Source organism: Grammomys surdaster, unplaced genomic scaffold (genome assembly GCF_004785775.1).
Source record: "Grammomys surdaster isolate TR1022 unplaced genomic scaffold, NIH_TR_1.0 126313, whole genome shotgun sequence".
Taxonomy (NCBI): domain Eukaryota; kingdom Metazoa; phylum Chordata; class Mammalia; order Rodentia; family Muridae; genus Grammomys; species Grammomys surdaster.
The window spans coordinates 478,909-493,751 of record NW_021621113.1 but is presented as its reverse complement, the minus strand read 5'-3'; the positions used below and the strand labels follow the sequence as shown (position 1 = coordinate 493,751).

At 47.7% G+C, this 14,843-nt stretch overlaps 1 protein-coding gene across 1 annotated transcript in view; it reads left to right on the top strand.

Moving 5' to 3' along the window:
• Positions 1–2,245, top strand: part of Gjb4 (gap junction protein beta 4) — a 3,017-nt gene extending 772 nt beyond the window's left edge. The window contains exon 2 of the mRNA XM_028759972.1: positions 866–2,245. Coding sequence (XP_028615805.1) covers positions 1,196–1,996 — 801 coding nt within the window. The 5' untranslated portion in view covers positions 866–1,195 and the 3' untranslated portion in view covers positions 1,997–2,245. The remainder of the gene's footprint in view (positions 1–865) is intronic.
• Positions 2,246–14,843: the final 12,598 nt, after the last annotated feature.

The following is a 14,843-nucleotide window of genomic DNA, read 5'->3' as shown; positions in this document are numbered from 1 at the left end:
ACATACACCCACACACAAACACACACATACACACACAAATACATATATATACACACACATACATACACACACAAAAACATATACACATATACACATAAATACACACACATACACATAAACACACACACATACAAACACACACACACAAAAACACACAGGTACACATATATACACACACAAACACACATATACACATATACACATAAATACACACACATACACACATAAACACATACATACATACACAAACACATATACATACACACAAACACACACATACACATCAAACACACATGTATACACACACAAACACATATACACACACATACACACAAACACATACACATAAAAACACACAGGTACACACATACACACACAAATACACGTACACGTACACACACACAGCCCAATGAAATGGTTGGAATTCCAGAGGGACCCACTGTGGTCCAGATCTCAAGACAATAAAAGAGATGAATAAAAAAGAATGTCTATCTGTTCTGCACTGACACAGCAGGGTGGGAAAGATGCCAAGCCATACTGATTGCAGAAGAGCCTATGTTTAGTTTGGAAAGGGATGTCTCAGAAAGTTCCAGAGCCACAATAGGAGTAAGGATAGAGACTGTCCTGAGAAATCTCCAAAGGGGCCAGGGTGGACATTCCCAACCCAGGGCCCTGTCCATGCCAGGTTCAGGAAAAATTCAACAAATCTGACACTGTTAAGGCCTGCCTACCCTGTCCCTTCTTGCCTTCATCCAGTCCCCAAAGCCATCTGACTCTAGAAATCTCTGGGCCACTGTGGTTGAGACACGGGCTGGCTGGCATGACAAATGTGGTATTTATCTCCCACGTGCTTGTTACTTTGTAGAAGGAAATAGACGCTAACTTTTGGAATCTGAAGACCAGGGTTCAAGACCACCTGTGCTACTTGCTGCTGTGAGATCTCGGGCATGAGACCTCTGACCTCTCAGCCTTCACACACTTTCCTGTGAAATGGGGACTGTCCCCGTCCCATCTCTGAGTCACTGTGAATGAGGACACAAATGGCCTCATGGTTGTTGTGAAACAGTTTAGTCCTTAACCTCATTTACAAAGGCATCCGTCTGCAGGTTCTCCCAGGCCTCGTTACTCCCAGGGCCTGAGAAGTTAGCGCACCAGTGCACACACGTTCACGTGAGGCACCTAGGACACGGCCAGCATGAACTGGGGATTTCTTCAGGGAATCCTGAGCGGCGTGAACAAGTACTCCACAGCACTGGGCCGCATCTGGCTGTCGGTGGTCTTCATCTTCCGGGTACTGGTGTATGTAGTGGCAGCGGAGGAGGTGTGGGATGACGACCAGAAGGATTTCGTCTGCAACACCAAGCAGCCAGGCTGCCCCAACGTCTGCTATGACGAGTTCTTCCCCGTGTCCCATGTGCGCCTCTGGGCCCTGCAACTCATCTTGGTCACCTGTCCTTCCCTGCTAGTGGTCATGCACGTGGCCTATCGAGAAGAGCGGGAAAGAAAACACCGCCTCAAATATGGACCCAACGCCCCAGCCCTGTACAGCAATCCGAGCAAGAAGAGGGGTGGCCTGTGGTGGACGTACCTTCTGAGTCTTATCTTCAAGGCTGCTGTGGACTCGGGATTTCTCTACATCTTCCATTGTATTTACAAAGACTATGACATGCCCCGAGTGGTAGCTTGCTCTGTGGATCCCTGCCCCCACATCGTGGACTGTTACATTGCCCGACCCACAGAGAAGAAGGTCTTCACCTACTTCATGGTAGTCACAGCAGCCATTTGTATCCTACTCAACCTCAGTGAGGTCGCCTACCTCGTGGGCAAGAGATGCATGGAGGTCTTCCGTCCCCGGCGCCGGAAAGCTTCCAGGAGGCACCAACTACCAGATACGTGCCCACCATATGTGATCTCCAAAGGAGGTCACACCCAAGATGAGAGCACGATCCTAACAAAGGCCGGGATGGCCACAGTGGATGCAGGTGTGTATCCGTGACCTGCAGGTAGGGTTATGAGGTTACTCTCTGTCCACTGAAGCCACCCAGGAAAATGGGCAAAAGCTGCAGCAGGTCAGGTGGGGAATAAAGTTGTGGGGACTCTGGAAGTTCATCCAAGAGCTAGCAGACGATGGGAAGCACCCTTGAGTCCCTAGATCCTGAGCCCCCAGGGACTTGATGGCTGGTGGGGATTTTATATTTGTCAATAGAGTACCTCAACCCCATTAATAAATATGATGTTCCCAGTGATTTGTAGACAAACAGAGAGGTATGGGGGGCGCATGTTTCATGCGGTTCTCTCAGAGGAAGCCAAGCTAAGTGGTCATCTGAGTCCCATACACACACACACACACACACACACACACACACACACACACCAGGACAGGGAGAAGAACAGCAAAGACAAGGCCTATACCAGGAGCCTCCCAGCTCTGCAGCAAGCTATCCAAGACAGGGAGCCAGGAAGACTGGTTCTCAGAGAGTGTTAAGTCCAGCCATCCATTGTGTGTGGTTTAACAGGCCTTTGATTTCCACTCCCTGACCTCTAAACCCACTCACTGCAGGTCCCACGAAGGGAGGACCTTTGAGGATGGGAGAATGGTGTGGAGAACAAGTGAGAGTGGAGTCTCCCAAGGGTCCAGGGGACATGCCACACCCCCTCATCTTCCACCAACACACTTCCCTGAGGAAACTCATCCTCCCCCTGCCCTATAACTGTCATACACACACACCTTTGACAGTCCCACAAACATCTTTCTATCCTGGACCTGCCTCTGAGTCCACAAGTTGACCCTGGATAATTCTTAGGGAAAGTATTTCGGTAGCATGACTAGCAATTCCTGACTGGCCTTGCCTTCCCTCCACAAAACTGCCCTCCTCACAGAGACCCTGCCCCACTTATGGAGGGCACTGCCATTATCTAGCTGTTCAGACCAGGAGCTGACCTATGACCCTCAACCTCCCACCCCCGCCCTGGCCCCATCAGCTCCCTGCAGCCCACAACCCCAACACAGCATCTCAGGGCACTGACACCAACCTCTGAGAACCTCCTAAGTCACCTTCTCCATCTCCCCATAGCCTTCCACCAATCCTCCACAGGGCCTCTCAGGCCTACCTACCCTCCACACCTGGATGGAATAATTACTCCGTCCACGGATGTGACAACACCATCCCTCCAGCTTTAACATTTCTCTCAACACACCCACCCCTAACCTCATTGCCCCCAAACAGGCAACTACTGACCTCCTTGTCCCTCCATGGCTCCCTCCCTCAGTTCGCTACTGATAATGTGTAGGTATCTGCAATGCTATGAATGTCCCTCCAACCTTTGTCATTCTGATCCCGCCTGCCTCCTCTGCAAATGGCCTCAAACCTCAAGGACAGCCCGACTACTTGGCATGCCAGCTCAGGCCTCTCTCCTCTGGGTTGGAATAGCTGGTACCCATGAATGATACCCGTCAGCCTGTAAGCCCTTTAAGGGCAGGATGCTGAGTCACCAGGTTTGCAGCCTTCAATAAATGTTTGCTAAATGAGTAAATGGGCTGTGAGCCTCTTGGAAGAAACCTGTCTTGTTTATCTGAACCCTCTGCCATACCTGGGAACTCAACAAAGTGGTTTTACCTCTGTTGGCTTCTTGTGGTTAACTAAATCCAGTTTTAAAATCTTGATTATGGGCAGGGAAACCCTCTAAGTCCACTGGGTAGCCTCTACATTCTTTGCTGATTAGGAGACCGGGTCAGAGTCATCTATCTTAGGTCAAGTTTCCTGGATGCAGAGCTAGTGGCAAGGCTTTGGCATCTATGATGGATGGAACAGGGAAACATGGTGGTAGGTGGGGGCTGAGCTAGGCTGGGCGTGTACCCAGGGACCTAGAGCTTGCCAGATTTGGAAGGAGGTATCATAAATGCCACCACAGACTAGTCCCGCTTGGGTAGACAATATTGATCCTTTGAGGACTCCTATAAGCGATTGGTTTGAGCTGACCCTGGTGGCAGAAAATCCAACAGGGATTCATAGGTAGCTTTGGTTCAGCCAAGACCATTTCCTCAAGAGCTGCTAACATTGGAGCATAGGAATTGGTGTCCACAGTAAAAGGAACACTGCCACCTACTTAACCTCTGACACTAGGAGACAAGGGTGGCTCTCAACCTTCATCAGCCCAGAGATGTGACCATCCAGCCTAGGTACTCTCAACAGAACCCAGTGACTATACAGTGTTAAAACCAAGACAGCTGCCAAATTCAGACCTGGACACGAGCCACCAACAATTCCTATGGGTGCCTAGAAGCCCCCTCCAGGAGTTGCTGTTCCAATATCCAGCATATTAAAAGTTCACCCTATGACCCAACCATTCCCATAATGCCTTCACATTCTAGAGCTCTCATGTCCTGAACCATAGGCCAGGCCATCTATTGTCTGACCCGCCAAGGCCTGCAGAGGTGGCTAAGGCCACTGAGCTGTCTCATCCTGTATCTCTCACATTCTCAAGCCTCCTCCTACTGCTCCTGCCCCCACTCAGCCCTCCTCCTTCTTGAGAAATCCCCATGTGTTTCCCTGCTGTCTTCCTCATGTGCACTCCTTCCTTTCCCGTTCATGCCGCCCACTTCTCATTCATTGAAGACTGAGCCCACGGCCAGGCATCTTGTCTTCTCTTGCCTTGGCAAGAAACCTAGGACCACACAGACCACCTGTGCTTCACCCTGCCCTCTTAATTCCATGACTTTCTTGTCCTCTAAGACACTTAGCTTCCTACTCACAAGGCACCAGACCTTGTCATCACCCACAGATGCCCCACCCTTAGAGCCTCTCCTTGAATTCAAGTCAACAGATAACATCGACTTCATTGTATGTCAAGTCTCCATGCTAGGCGCTGGGAAGAATGGAGCACACTTCCTGGGTTCACACCGCTTACACCATAGAGAAAAGGATGAGGTTCAAATGTCTATTGTCCTGGGGGAAGCGTGGGGTGCTGGGAGGATGAAGATGGCCTAACATCCAGGCATCCAGGAAAGGGCTCCCTGGGATTTCATAATGCTAACATGAAGAAAGGGAGAGTTTGCCAAGTGCTGGAGAATGGGACTTTGGATGGAGAAGGACACCATTCATAAATCAACAGAGGATGAATCTGATGGCTGAAAGAATGCCAGGGTGGTTTGAGTCAGCTGAGGGGCTAGTTTTTGGAGCGAGGCTGAAGTGAACCAGGAAAGATCGTGTAATGTGTTCTTTGCAGATCCCTGTTAATTATCTTGGACCTCATCCTAAAAACAAGAACAAGTCCCTGGAAAGATTTATCATGGGGGGTGACGCCCGTGGTTGCGGTGTGGAGCGACTGAGCCAGGGCTGCCTGTGTGATGTAAGGGCCTGAGAAAGCACAATGACCTGAACCGGCCAGGGTGTGCTCAGTGGGCATGGAGATAAGCAATCTGGGCTTTACAAAGTGAGGCTCAGAAAGATCTGCTGATTTGGTTGGGCGTGGGGACCAAGCACGGGGAAGAAATCACAGTGACACTCAGGTCTCTAGCTCTGAATGTCAATGTCATTTAGTGAGTCCAGAGTCACCGTGGATGCGCAGATTTGAGGGAGCCAGATGATTTCCGTTTCAAACATGTTAAGGTTGAGATACAAATCAGATACCTGGCCATTTCCCCATCCTTTCTGGGGCCATTGTGATCCCTAGCCCCCTTGTCTTGCTCTCTGCCAGAGCATTTGTCTTCATAGCTAACACATCTGGCCTCTCGGTTCCTTGACCTTCTTACTTGCAACAAGCTCTTTCTCACCAAACCTTACCTCCTTAACTCCCACATCTCATCTGCACATCTGTACGACAGCATCACCTCCTGTCTTATGAGATCACTCAGTCTGGTTCTCACTAGAGCAATTCCTCTTCCCCGTCTTGACCCACACTGCTCACTGCCTGTTGCCTCTCTTCACAGGCCCCTGCCCCCGACCCCCGTTCTCTCCTAGCTCAGATTCCCCAGGCCCCTATAGTCACTGACTGCTAGATACTCCCCAGCCCTTGCTTTTGCATATGTCTCTCCGGTGCTTTGCCTGCTGAGACCTTCTCCAAGAGGCATCTATTGCTGGGCCTTCTGAAGAATCACACAACTGGACCAACTGATCTCGATGTAAACATCTGACAACGAAGCTTGAGTTGAGTCCCAGGCATCTCTATGCAATCCTACACTTTCCTAAAACTTTCACCCAACTTTCCAAGAGATCTAGAACATACCTTTTCTTTCCTCATCCTTCATCCCCTATTCTCCCAATCCTAAGGCTTGACTGAGAGACCTCAGGTCCCTGGGAAGCAAGAACAGGAAGCAAATTCCATATCATCCTGACACACCTACCATCTTCTTAGCATGCCTGCCCAGTCCTCCTGCTTCTCCTCCACAGCATGGATGAAGCTTCCCTGTGCCTGGCATCCCTTTCCCACCTGGCCAGCAGGCCACATCACCTCATCTCAACTCTGTGCTCTTTCTCCTTCACAAATCCCCTTTCAAAAAATATGCTATAATATTTGGCCTCTCCCTCCCTTTAACTCTCTCTCAACTCCACTCCTCTTCTCCAGTTACCTGCCATTGACCAAAAGCAAGGTCTTCTAAGAGCTTTGTATGTCTGTCTCCTCTTTCTCATCCCAGTGGTCTCCAATTTGGCAAACCCAGTGCTCAATCTTCCCACCCCATCTCACTCCCTCAGCAGCGCTTGGCCATTGGGAGCCCCCTTCCTAAATCTCATCTTCTATTGGCCTTCAAGCAGCCATCTTCCCCGAGCTTCCATCCCACTCATGGTCTTTATGAATCTCCGAAGGTGCTTCCTCTCCATCTTCTAAGTCTCTAAACGTAAGATGCCCTAGGGCCCAGTTCTCTCAGCTTGGTCAGTACTGTCAATAGAACCACCTATGTGCTAGTGTATATGGTTTGTGTGTTCATGGCCAACTTCTTCCCTGAGGGGCACAGTCACATCTCCAACTTCCTATTCATCTGACTGAAAGCAGATTCCCATCATCTTGTCCCAGGTGGAGGATGACCTCCCTCATCCATCCACCTACTCAGTCAAAAACTCAGGCCTGGGAAGATGGCTCTGTTGGTGAGTGCCTTTTGTGCAAGTACAAACTGCAGCACCTATATATAAAAAAAAAAAAAAACTGGGAAACCATGCCTATAGCCCTAGGACTGAAGAAGGAGAAGGATTTGGGGGACTTGATGGCCACCAGCCTAGCTCCTGATTCAATGAGAGACCCTGTCTCAAAGAAATAAGGTGGAGAGTGATAGAACAGGATACAGGAAGTCTTCCTTTGGCCTTCACACACGCTTGCATAAGTGCACACATATACCATACACACATGCGCCACAACACACGCACACACACACACACTCATAGAGGAAGGGGGGAAAACCACCTAGAACCCTCTTTCTTCATAATCACACCCACATCACTGGCAAGTCATATTGGCAGTAATTCCAAAATATATTCAAAACCCCATCCTGCTATCGCTGAACCTTTCAATCCAAGGCTAAGACACCTAGTTTCAACATCTGGACCCTTGTAGCAACTCCCTACCTCCACCCTTTCTCTTCCCAGCAGTGGCCCAAAAGATCCGTCTGACATGAGAGTCAAATCTAATTAACTCGCTCGTTTGATGAAGGCTGGAACTAAGGACGTAACTCTGTTGGCGGAGTCCTTGCCTAGATCCCCATCACCACTTAAAACCAGTGTGGTTCCCCACACCTCTGATCTCATTCAGGGAGGCAGAAGGAAGATCAGAAGTTCAAGACCACCCTATCTCAAAACAACAACAACCAAAAGCTTTCGTTAAAGCTGTCTTCAAGAAGATTTCCATTGTGGCCAAAAAAAATTTAAAAGCATGTCAAACTTTTTGCTGTGGTCTACAGGGCCCTGTAGGCATGGACTGTTTCTCTAAACCTTTTTCCTCTCTCTAACTCTCCCCCTCCACTTCCTCTCTACCACACTAGTCACTCCCTAACCCCACCACCTCAGGGTCTTTGCACCTGCTTTGTTTGGCTACTCCTAGAACATCACACATCTGTCTCTTTAGCAAAACCCAAAACAGTCCCATTCAGGAAGGCCCTCCCCAGGAGCTCGCACCTCGGGTCTCTATCAGATGACCTTGTGCTGTCTTCCTCATAGCATTCAACTGGCTTTGAAAAAAAGCTCTTTGTTTCCATGGTATCACTGAGATGAGTCTCTGAAGAACCAGGACTGTGGTCTGCCCACTCCTTGACACCCCCCCAACACACACACACACATGCTCCCATCACCTGGACTGGTCCTCCACCTGCAGTAAGAACTCAATAAAAGTGGGTCAACTGACTGACTCAGAAGCATCCACGTCATCCGTGGAGCACTGGTAGATGCTGGCAGAAGCGGGAAAGGACCAGCCCAGAGATCTGGGAGGCATCCATAACACTAGCTAAATGGGTTTGCTCCACAGCTGCCCGCCCACAGGGAGGGGTTTCCTGTAAGGAAGCCCTTATAAAATGTCCTGTGGTATGGCCCTGCTCTCGATTACTGCATTTTTATCTTTTTTTTTATTTTTTGAAACAAACTGTTCTTTGGGGGGAAACTCATTAGCCTGAAAGACCCTCAATCAGTGACATTTTCGATATTCACGGAGGTCACTTGGCATGGCGTAGATTTAATTGTTATTCCTGAGGGCAGGGCCTTATAATTATAAATATTATCTTTGCAAGCACATTCTTTGTAAAAGTTATTTTGAAAACAAAGGAAGTGTTTCTGTCATAAAGAACACTCACACTGGGTATTTCTTTTCCCTTAAATTATACAGGTAGGGTTCCGTGACAGAAAATAAAAACTCAAGCTTCTTATACTGATTCAAAATTACTGAGTTGTTAGGTGTGGTGGCTTACCCTTGTGATCCCAGAACCTGGGAGACTGAAGGAGGATGAAGCAGTTCACTCTAGCCTAGGGCTACTTTGTGAGTCCTTGACACAAAAAGATTTAAAAAAAAAAAAAAACTATGTCACAGATGACTTGGACAAAGTTTTACGGGGAAGAGATGGTTCAGTCAATAAAATGTTCATCATGCAAGCCTAAGGACCTGAGTTCAAGCCCCAGAGGCTGTGTAAAGGGCAGAGTGCTCCACACTTGTAATCTGAGCAGTGGGCATGTGGAGACAGGAAGACCTCTGCCACCACACACATGCACACACTCGTACATGTGCCCAGCACACACATGGGTACACATACAAACATACACACACGCTAAAAAAAGTTTTGGTGGAGACAAAATGATCAGATTGGCCCAAGTGTTCAAAGTGTAACCGTTTAACCAAATTGTATTTCTAAAATATAAGAGGAAATGACTCGCAGTTAAGTGCGTTTGCTGCTCTTGCAAAGGACCTGGGTTCAAGTCCCACCACCCACGTGGCAGCTTGCAATCATCTGTAACTCCAGTTCCAGAGTATATGACACCCTCTTCTGGTGGGGACATATATCCATGCAGGTGAAACACCCATACACATAAAAAATGATATATTTATAATAATAATATATACAAATTATATGTATATACACACACATATACATATATGTATGGAGAGAGAGAGAGAGGAAGGGAGAGGGAGAGGAGGGAGAGAAAAAAATAATTCTTAATATATCTTATACAATATATGGTTTTTAAAATATATCTTACTGGCATGGGCCAATAAGATAACTAGGTAGTAAAAGGTAGGTTAACTACGACAGTGGGAGAAGAAAGGGACCGGGAGACAGGAACTGGGCTGTGACAACAGCCGCCCCAGCCCTCTCATTTGTAGCTCATCCCTCATCTTCCCGCAGCTTCGTAGGTGCCTTGAGCTCATCCTCTCAGACGTCCCAGACCCTCCTCTGTCCTCTTCCTTCTTTCTGTGTCCTGCCTAGGCCGGAGCTCCAAGTATCACCAGCATCACCCTCGTCTCACGTGGGACTTGCCAACTGATGCCCATCATCCCCGGAGAACTGCCGACCCTCGCAAGGCGGGAGCAGCAGCCACCGCACACCGCATGTACAGTAAGAGGAAAATAAATTCTCACTGACTTGATCACCACAGAGAATTGCTGCCCCACCAACATCCCACCGTTCCTCTGCCCCTCCTATTTAGGCAGAACTCCAGAATTCAGTCCTACTGGACATACCCTTCTCTACACCCGAGCCTACTCTGCTGCTGGCGCAACTCCCACAGTCAGGGGGCGGCCTTTGTGGACATTTGCCCTTCCTCACTTCGATCTCCTCTGGTTGTTGGCCACGGTGCCAACCTTCTCAACTTCTCCACTCTCGAACTTTCTAGTGCATTCCATGTATTTTACATCCTGTTTCTAAAAAGTAGAAACTCTTCTTACGACGGCCTCCAAGCCTATAGACCACCTCTGTCTCCCTCCCTTCACACCCTCCCTCAGCACAGGGAGAAGGCTGGGCCTACATCTGCTAATTGTCAGAGCTCCCCACAAGTCCCTTTCACGGGACCCTTTCACCTGTACCTCTTCCTGTCCATTTAAGTATTCTTAGATCTTTCCTGCCTGGTCCTTCCTTGACCCCACAGCCCCTGAAGCTACCTCCCTGCCTTCTCTGGCTTTCCCAACCATTCATCTTCCCTCACTTCCCACTCCCTCAACCTACTGCCTGTGATTTGTCTCAGGCCCCATCAGATCTTTCAACCTCCCTGCCAAAGCAAGTTTCACCTACTCTCTGTCACTCAGCCCAGTGGAAGCTCTGCAGGCCCTGTCTTGCCTGATGGAGAATTTAAGGACACGTGGCCTTTCTTCTGGAAATTCTTGTTCTTTCTTTGTTCTATCCACCCAGCACTGTTCCTGTCCCTTTAAACTGGGGTTCTAAAGGTCAAAGCTAGGCACATATCCCCGCTCCTTGTCTTTAGATGAAGCCAAGCAGGTTTCAGCTATGTTCAATGGTTTCTAAGGAAAGTGTTATGGTAAGAAGGAGTGTGTAAGGGAGATGGGAGATGCTGGTTGTAAAGCTACTGTGTGAAAGCCTCATGCAAAGTCTCCTGGGTAAGAAGAGAAATGCGTGCCAACTGTCATAGAGGGGCAGAGGGCAGCAGCAAGCAGAAAGATCCTTAGACACTCTCCAGACCTGACTCAGATGCCACTGTGACCCCAAGGTACCTTGCCCTTCATGTGTTCTAACAAGCCAATAAATTCTTCTTCATGCCAAACACACCCGAGTTGTACTTCTTGTTTATAAGTAAGTATCTTCTCTTGGGCACTGGAAGGATATCTCAGTGATAAAGAGCAATGGGGGCTCTCTCAGAGGACCTGATTTTAGTTCCCAGAGCTCACATCAGACAGCTTACAGCCACCTGAACTCCAGCTCAAAGGAATCTGATGCCCTCTTCTGTCCCTCTGTCACCTACACACACATGCTCACACATGTGTCTGTGTTTATGAATATACACATAAACAAATAAGTAAATAAACAGGCCAGGAAGTGGTGGAGCACGCCTTTAATCCCAGCACTTGGGAGGCAGAGGCAGGTGGATTTCTGAGTTCGAGGCCAGCCTGGTCTACAGAGTGAGTTCCAGGACAGCCAGGGCTACACAGAGAAACCCTGTCTCGGAAAAAAAAAAACAAAACAAAAAAAAACAAAAACCAAAAAACAAACAAACAAACAAAAACAAAACAAAGAGTAAATAATAAAACAGGATTTTTTTTAAAAATCCTTACTAGAGCTGTGAATTGTAGCTCTGCTGGTAGCACATTTGCCCAGCATGCACTGAGTCCTGAGTTCAAGCCTCACCACCTCATAAACCCAACATGGCTTTGGACAACTCTAATCTCAGCCCTTAGAAGGAGATGGAGGCAGGAAGATTAGGAGTTTAAGGTCAGCCTCAATTACATGTTGAGCTCTAGGCTAGGCCAACCTGGGATACATGAGACCCTATAACAAAAAGGGAGGTAAGATGGCTCTTTAGGTAAGACAGTTTGGGTACCCACATAAACCCAGGCATGAAGTAATGGATCAGCAAACAAGACCCCCAATGACAGATGTGGGGTATTTCCACAGTAGTTGTTAGTCAGAGAGAGCCCCTAAAGCCTTCAAAACAATACAGGCTCATGTCATTGCTCTTGGTTGCCTGCCAGAGCAATGGCTTATTGCTTATTTGATAAGATTCTATTTCTAAAGCTATGTTAGGTGCAAGAAATCAAGCTGGAGCTGAGCTGGAAGCTTCCTGGTTCAGGCTAGCTTTCATAGTGTCCGGTAGTGTTCTGTAGGATGCTGCGGGAGAGAGGTGCCAACAGTCTAATGCAGCTATGAACGTCTATGAGATACACCAACCTGCCAAGCAAGATGTGCTCGTGGGTGTAACAGCTAGTTGAAGGCTATAGGAACAACTAGCTACCTCCATGATGGGATGTGAGACCCATTCCACAGGAAGAGCCCAATGCCTAACTAAAGGTCCATGACTAAAGAGGTTTTGGGGCTCTGGGAAGTAACCTACTGCTTCTGCTTAGCCTAAATTGCCATGCCATCCCATCTCCTTCTGAACATGTATGATTATGCCCACAGACAAGGGCTGGTCTCAGCTTTAATCGGAGAAGCCTCTCTTTGCAGTCGAATGCAGTGACCTCGTGATTGCACAAGATGTGGAAAATAAAGAGTGGTTGAGGGCTCAGCCCTGACCCAAGACATTCAAATCATCTCCTCAGGGCTCATGGAATTCTTCAGAAGAGGGTCCAGAGAGCATGTAACAGCCAGAAAACAGGAAGAAAGGCTGCAAGATGCCACCTGCTAAGCAGGCTAAGGCCGTGACAATAATGATGAACTCATCAGCACCGTGCCTAGAGGTACTAGACAGGGGTCAGCCGCGGCTGGCAAGGGGCCCGCAGAGTACCACCGCTTACTGTCGATCTATTGATCTATATGGTCTATTGGTCTGTATAGGAGAGGTGGAGACATGGTATCCAGTGTGCACCCACCGCTGGGCCCTACAGGTCTGACGAATAGTTCTGAACCCAACGCCACACAGATGGCCCTAGTCAAACTCTGGAGGACACAAAATGAAACAAAAAGCGGTTAATACAGAAAAGAGATTTATAGGGGAGAAGGGGGAGGGTCAAGAGGGAGGTAAGAGAGGTTATGGGGCTGAGAGAAATCAGAATATATTATAAACATGTATCTATGTGTACAAGAATATATGAAATTGTTAGAGAACAAAATGTATTAATAAAAAAAATACTTTAAAAAAAAAAGCAGGCATGGGCCTGAAGAGATACGACCACATGCTGCTCTTCCAGAAGACCCGAGTTCAGTTCCCAGCGCCCATGGTGTACTTCCCAAAACCACCCCTTACTGCAGCTACAGGAGAATCCACCTCCTCTGGCCTCCACACCCTACACTCAGGTGCTCAAGCCCACAACAAATACACACATAAGTAAAATGAAATAGAATCTTTTTATTATTAAAAAAAAGATAGACATGGTCATGCATACACTTGTAACCTCAGGACTGTGACAAATCCCTGAGGTTCACTGGCCACCAGCTTAGCTCCAGGTTGAAAAGAGCCCTGGGGACTAAGGCAGGGAACAACAGAACAACTTACATCCTCATCTGGCCTCACCATGCCCACAAGGGACCACACACACACATACCACACCACACATGCACACACATAACACACACATACCACACACACACACCACACATGCACATACACACATACCACACATGCATATGCACATACACACACACACACATCACACCACACACCACACATGCACATATATACCACACACACATACCACACATGCACACACCACACATGTGCACACACATGCACACACCACATGTGTGCACAGAGACACAGACACAGACACACAGACACACACACACCACACACCAGTCCTGACAAGGCTTCTTTAAATAGCCTTAGTCAACTAGGCTTCCCCCTACCACTTGCTCTGGGTCTCCACAGGCTCCCTGTGAACAGGGAAGGACTTGGTGCTCTGTCCCTGGTCCTCGGGAAGTATTGTCCTCTTCTGTCACAGTGAATTCCTAGACATACGTCAAGACATTTGACTCTCAAATTTATGTTTCCATCTCCTTCTTTATTTTTTGAACTTTTTATTATTTTAGAACATACATGGAGGCTGGAGAGATGGCTCAGTGGTTAAGAGCACTGACTACTCTCCCAGAGGTCCTGAGTTCAATTCCCAGCAACCACATGGTGGCTCATAACCATCTGTAATGGGGATCTGATGCCCTCTTCTGGTGGGTCCAAAGACAGCGACAGTGTACTCAACTACATAAAATAAATAAATAAATAAATCTTTAAAGATTAAAAAAAGAAGAAAAAAATTTTTAAACAGAAAAAAGAAAGATTGCTCATACATAATATAAAAATTACCCTTTGACTGTTAGACACATCATACTATTCCATTAACTACACTCCCAATGCTGTGAAATTTTAACTTCAGAAAAACATCACCATGCCTAGCAGAAGCTGTACCTGTTAAGCACTAAGACCCATTCATCCTCAGTCCGTCTGCTGGTCACCTTTAGTCTAGTTTCTGTGTCTACGTGTTTGCCTAGACTTGGCATTTCACAAGAGTAATGACCATAAATGCATGTGCGGTTTGACGGGCCCTTTTACCATCAAGATTTATCCACAAGGTAGCCTGCTTCAGAACCCTGTTCCCTTCCCACTGTTAAATAAAATTACACTGTAAAGCAGCAGTGGTAGCTCAAATTTGTAATCCCAGAACTCAGGAGGCTGAGGCAAGACAATTACCCTCTGGTCTAGATCAGCCTGGGTTACACAATGGGATCCAGTTGTGCTTTTGTTAAGACTTATTTATTTAACAATATGTATATGAGT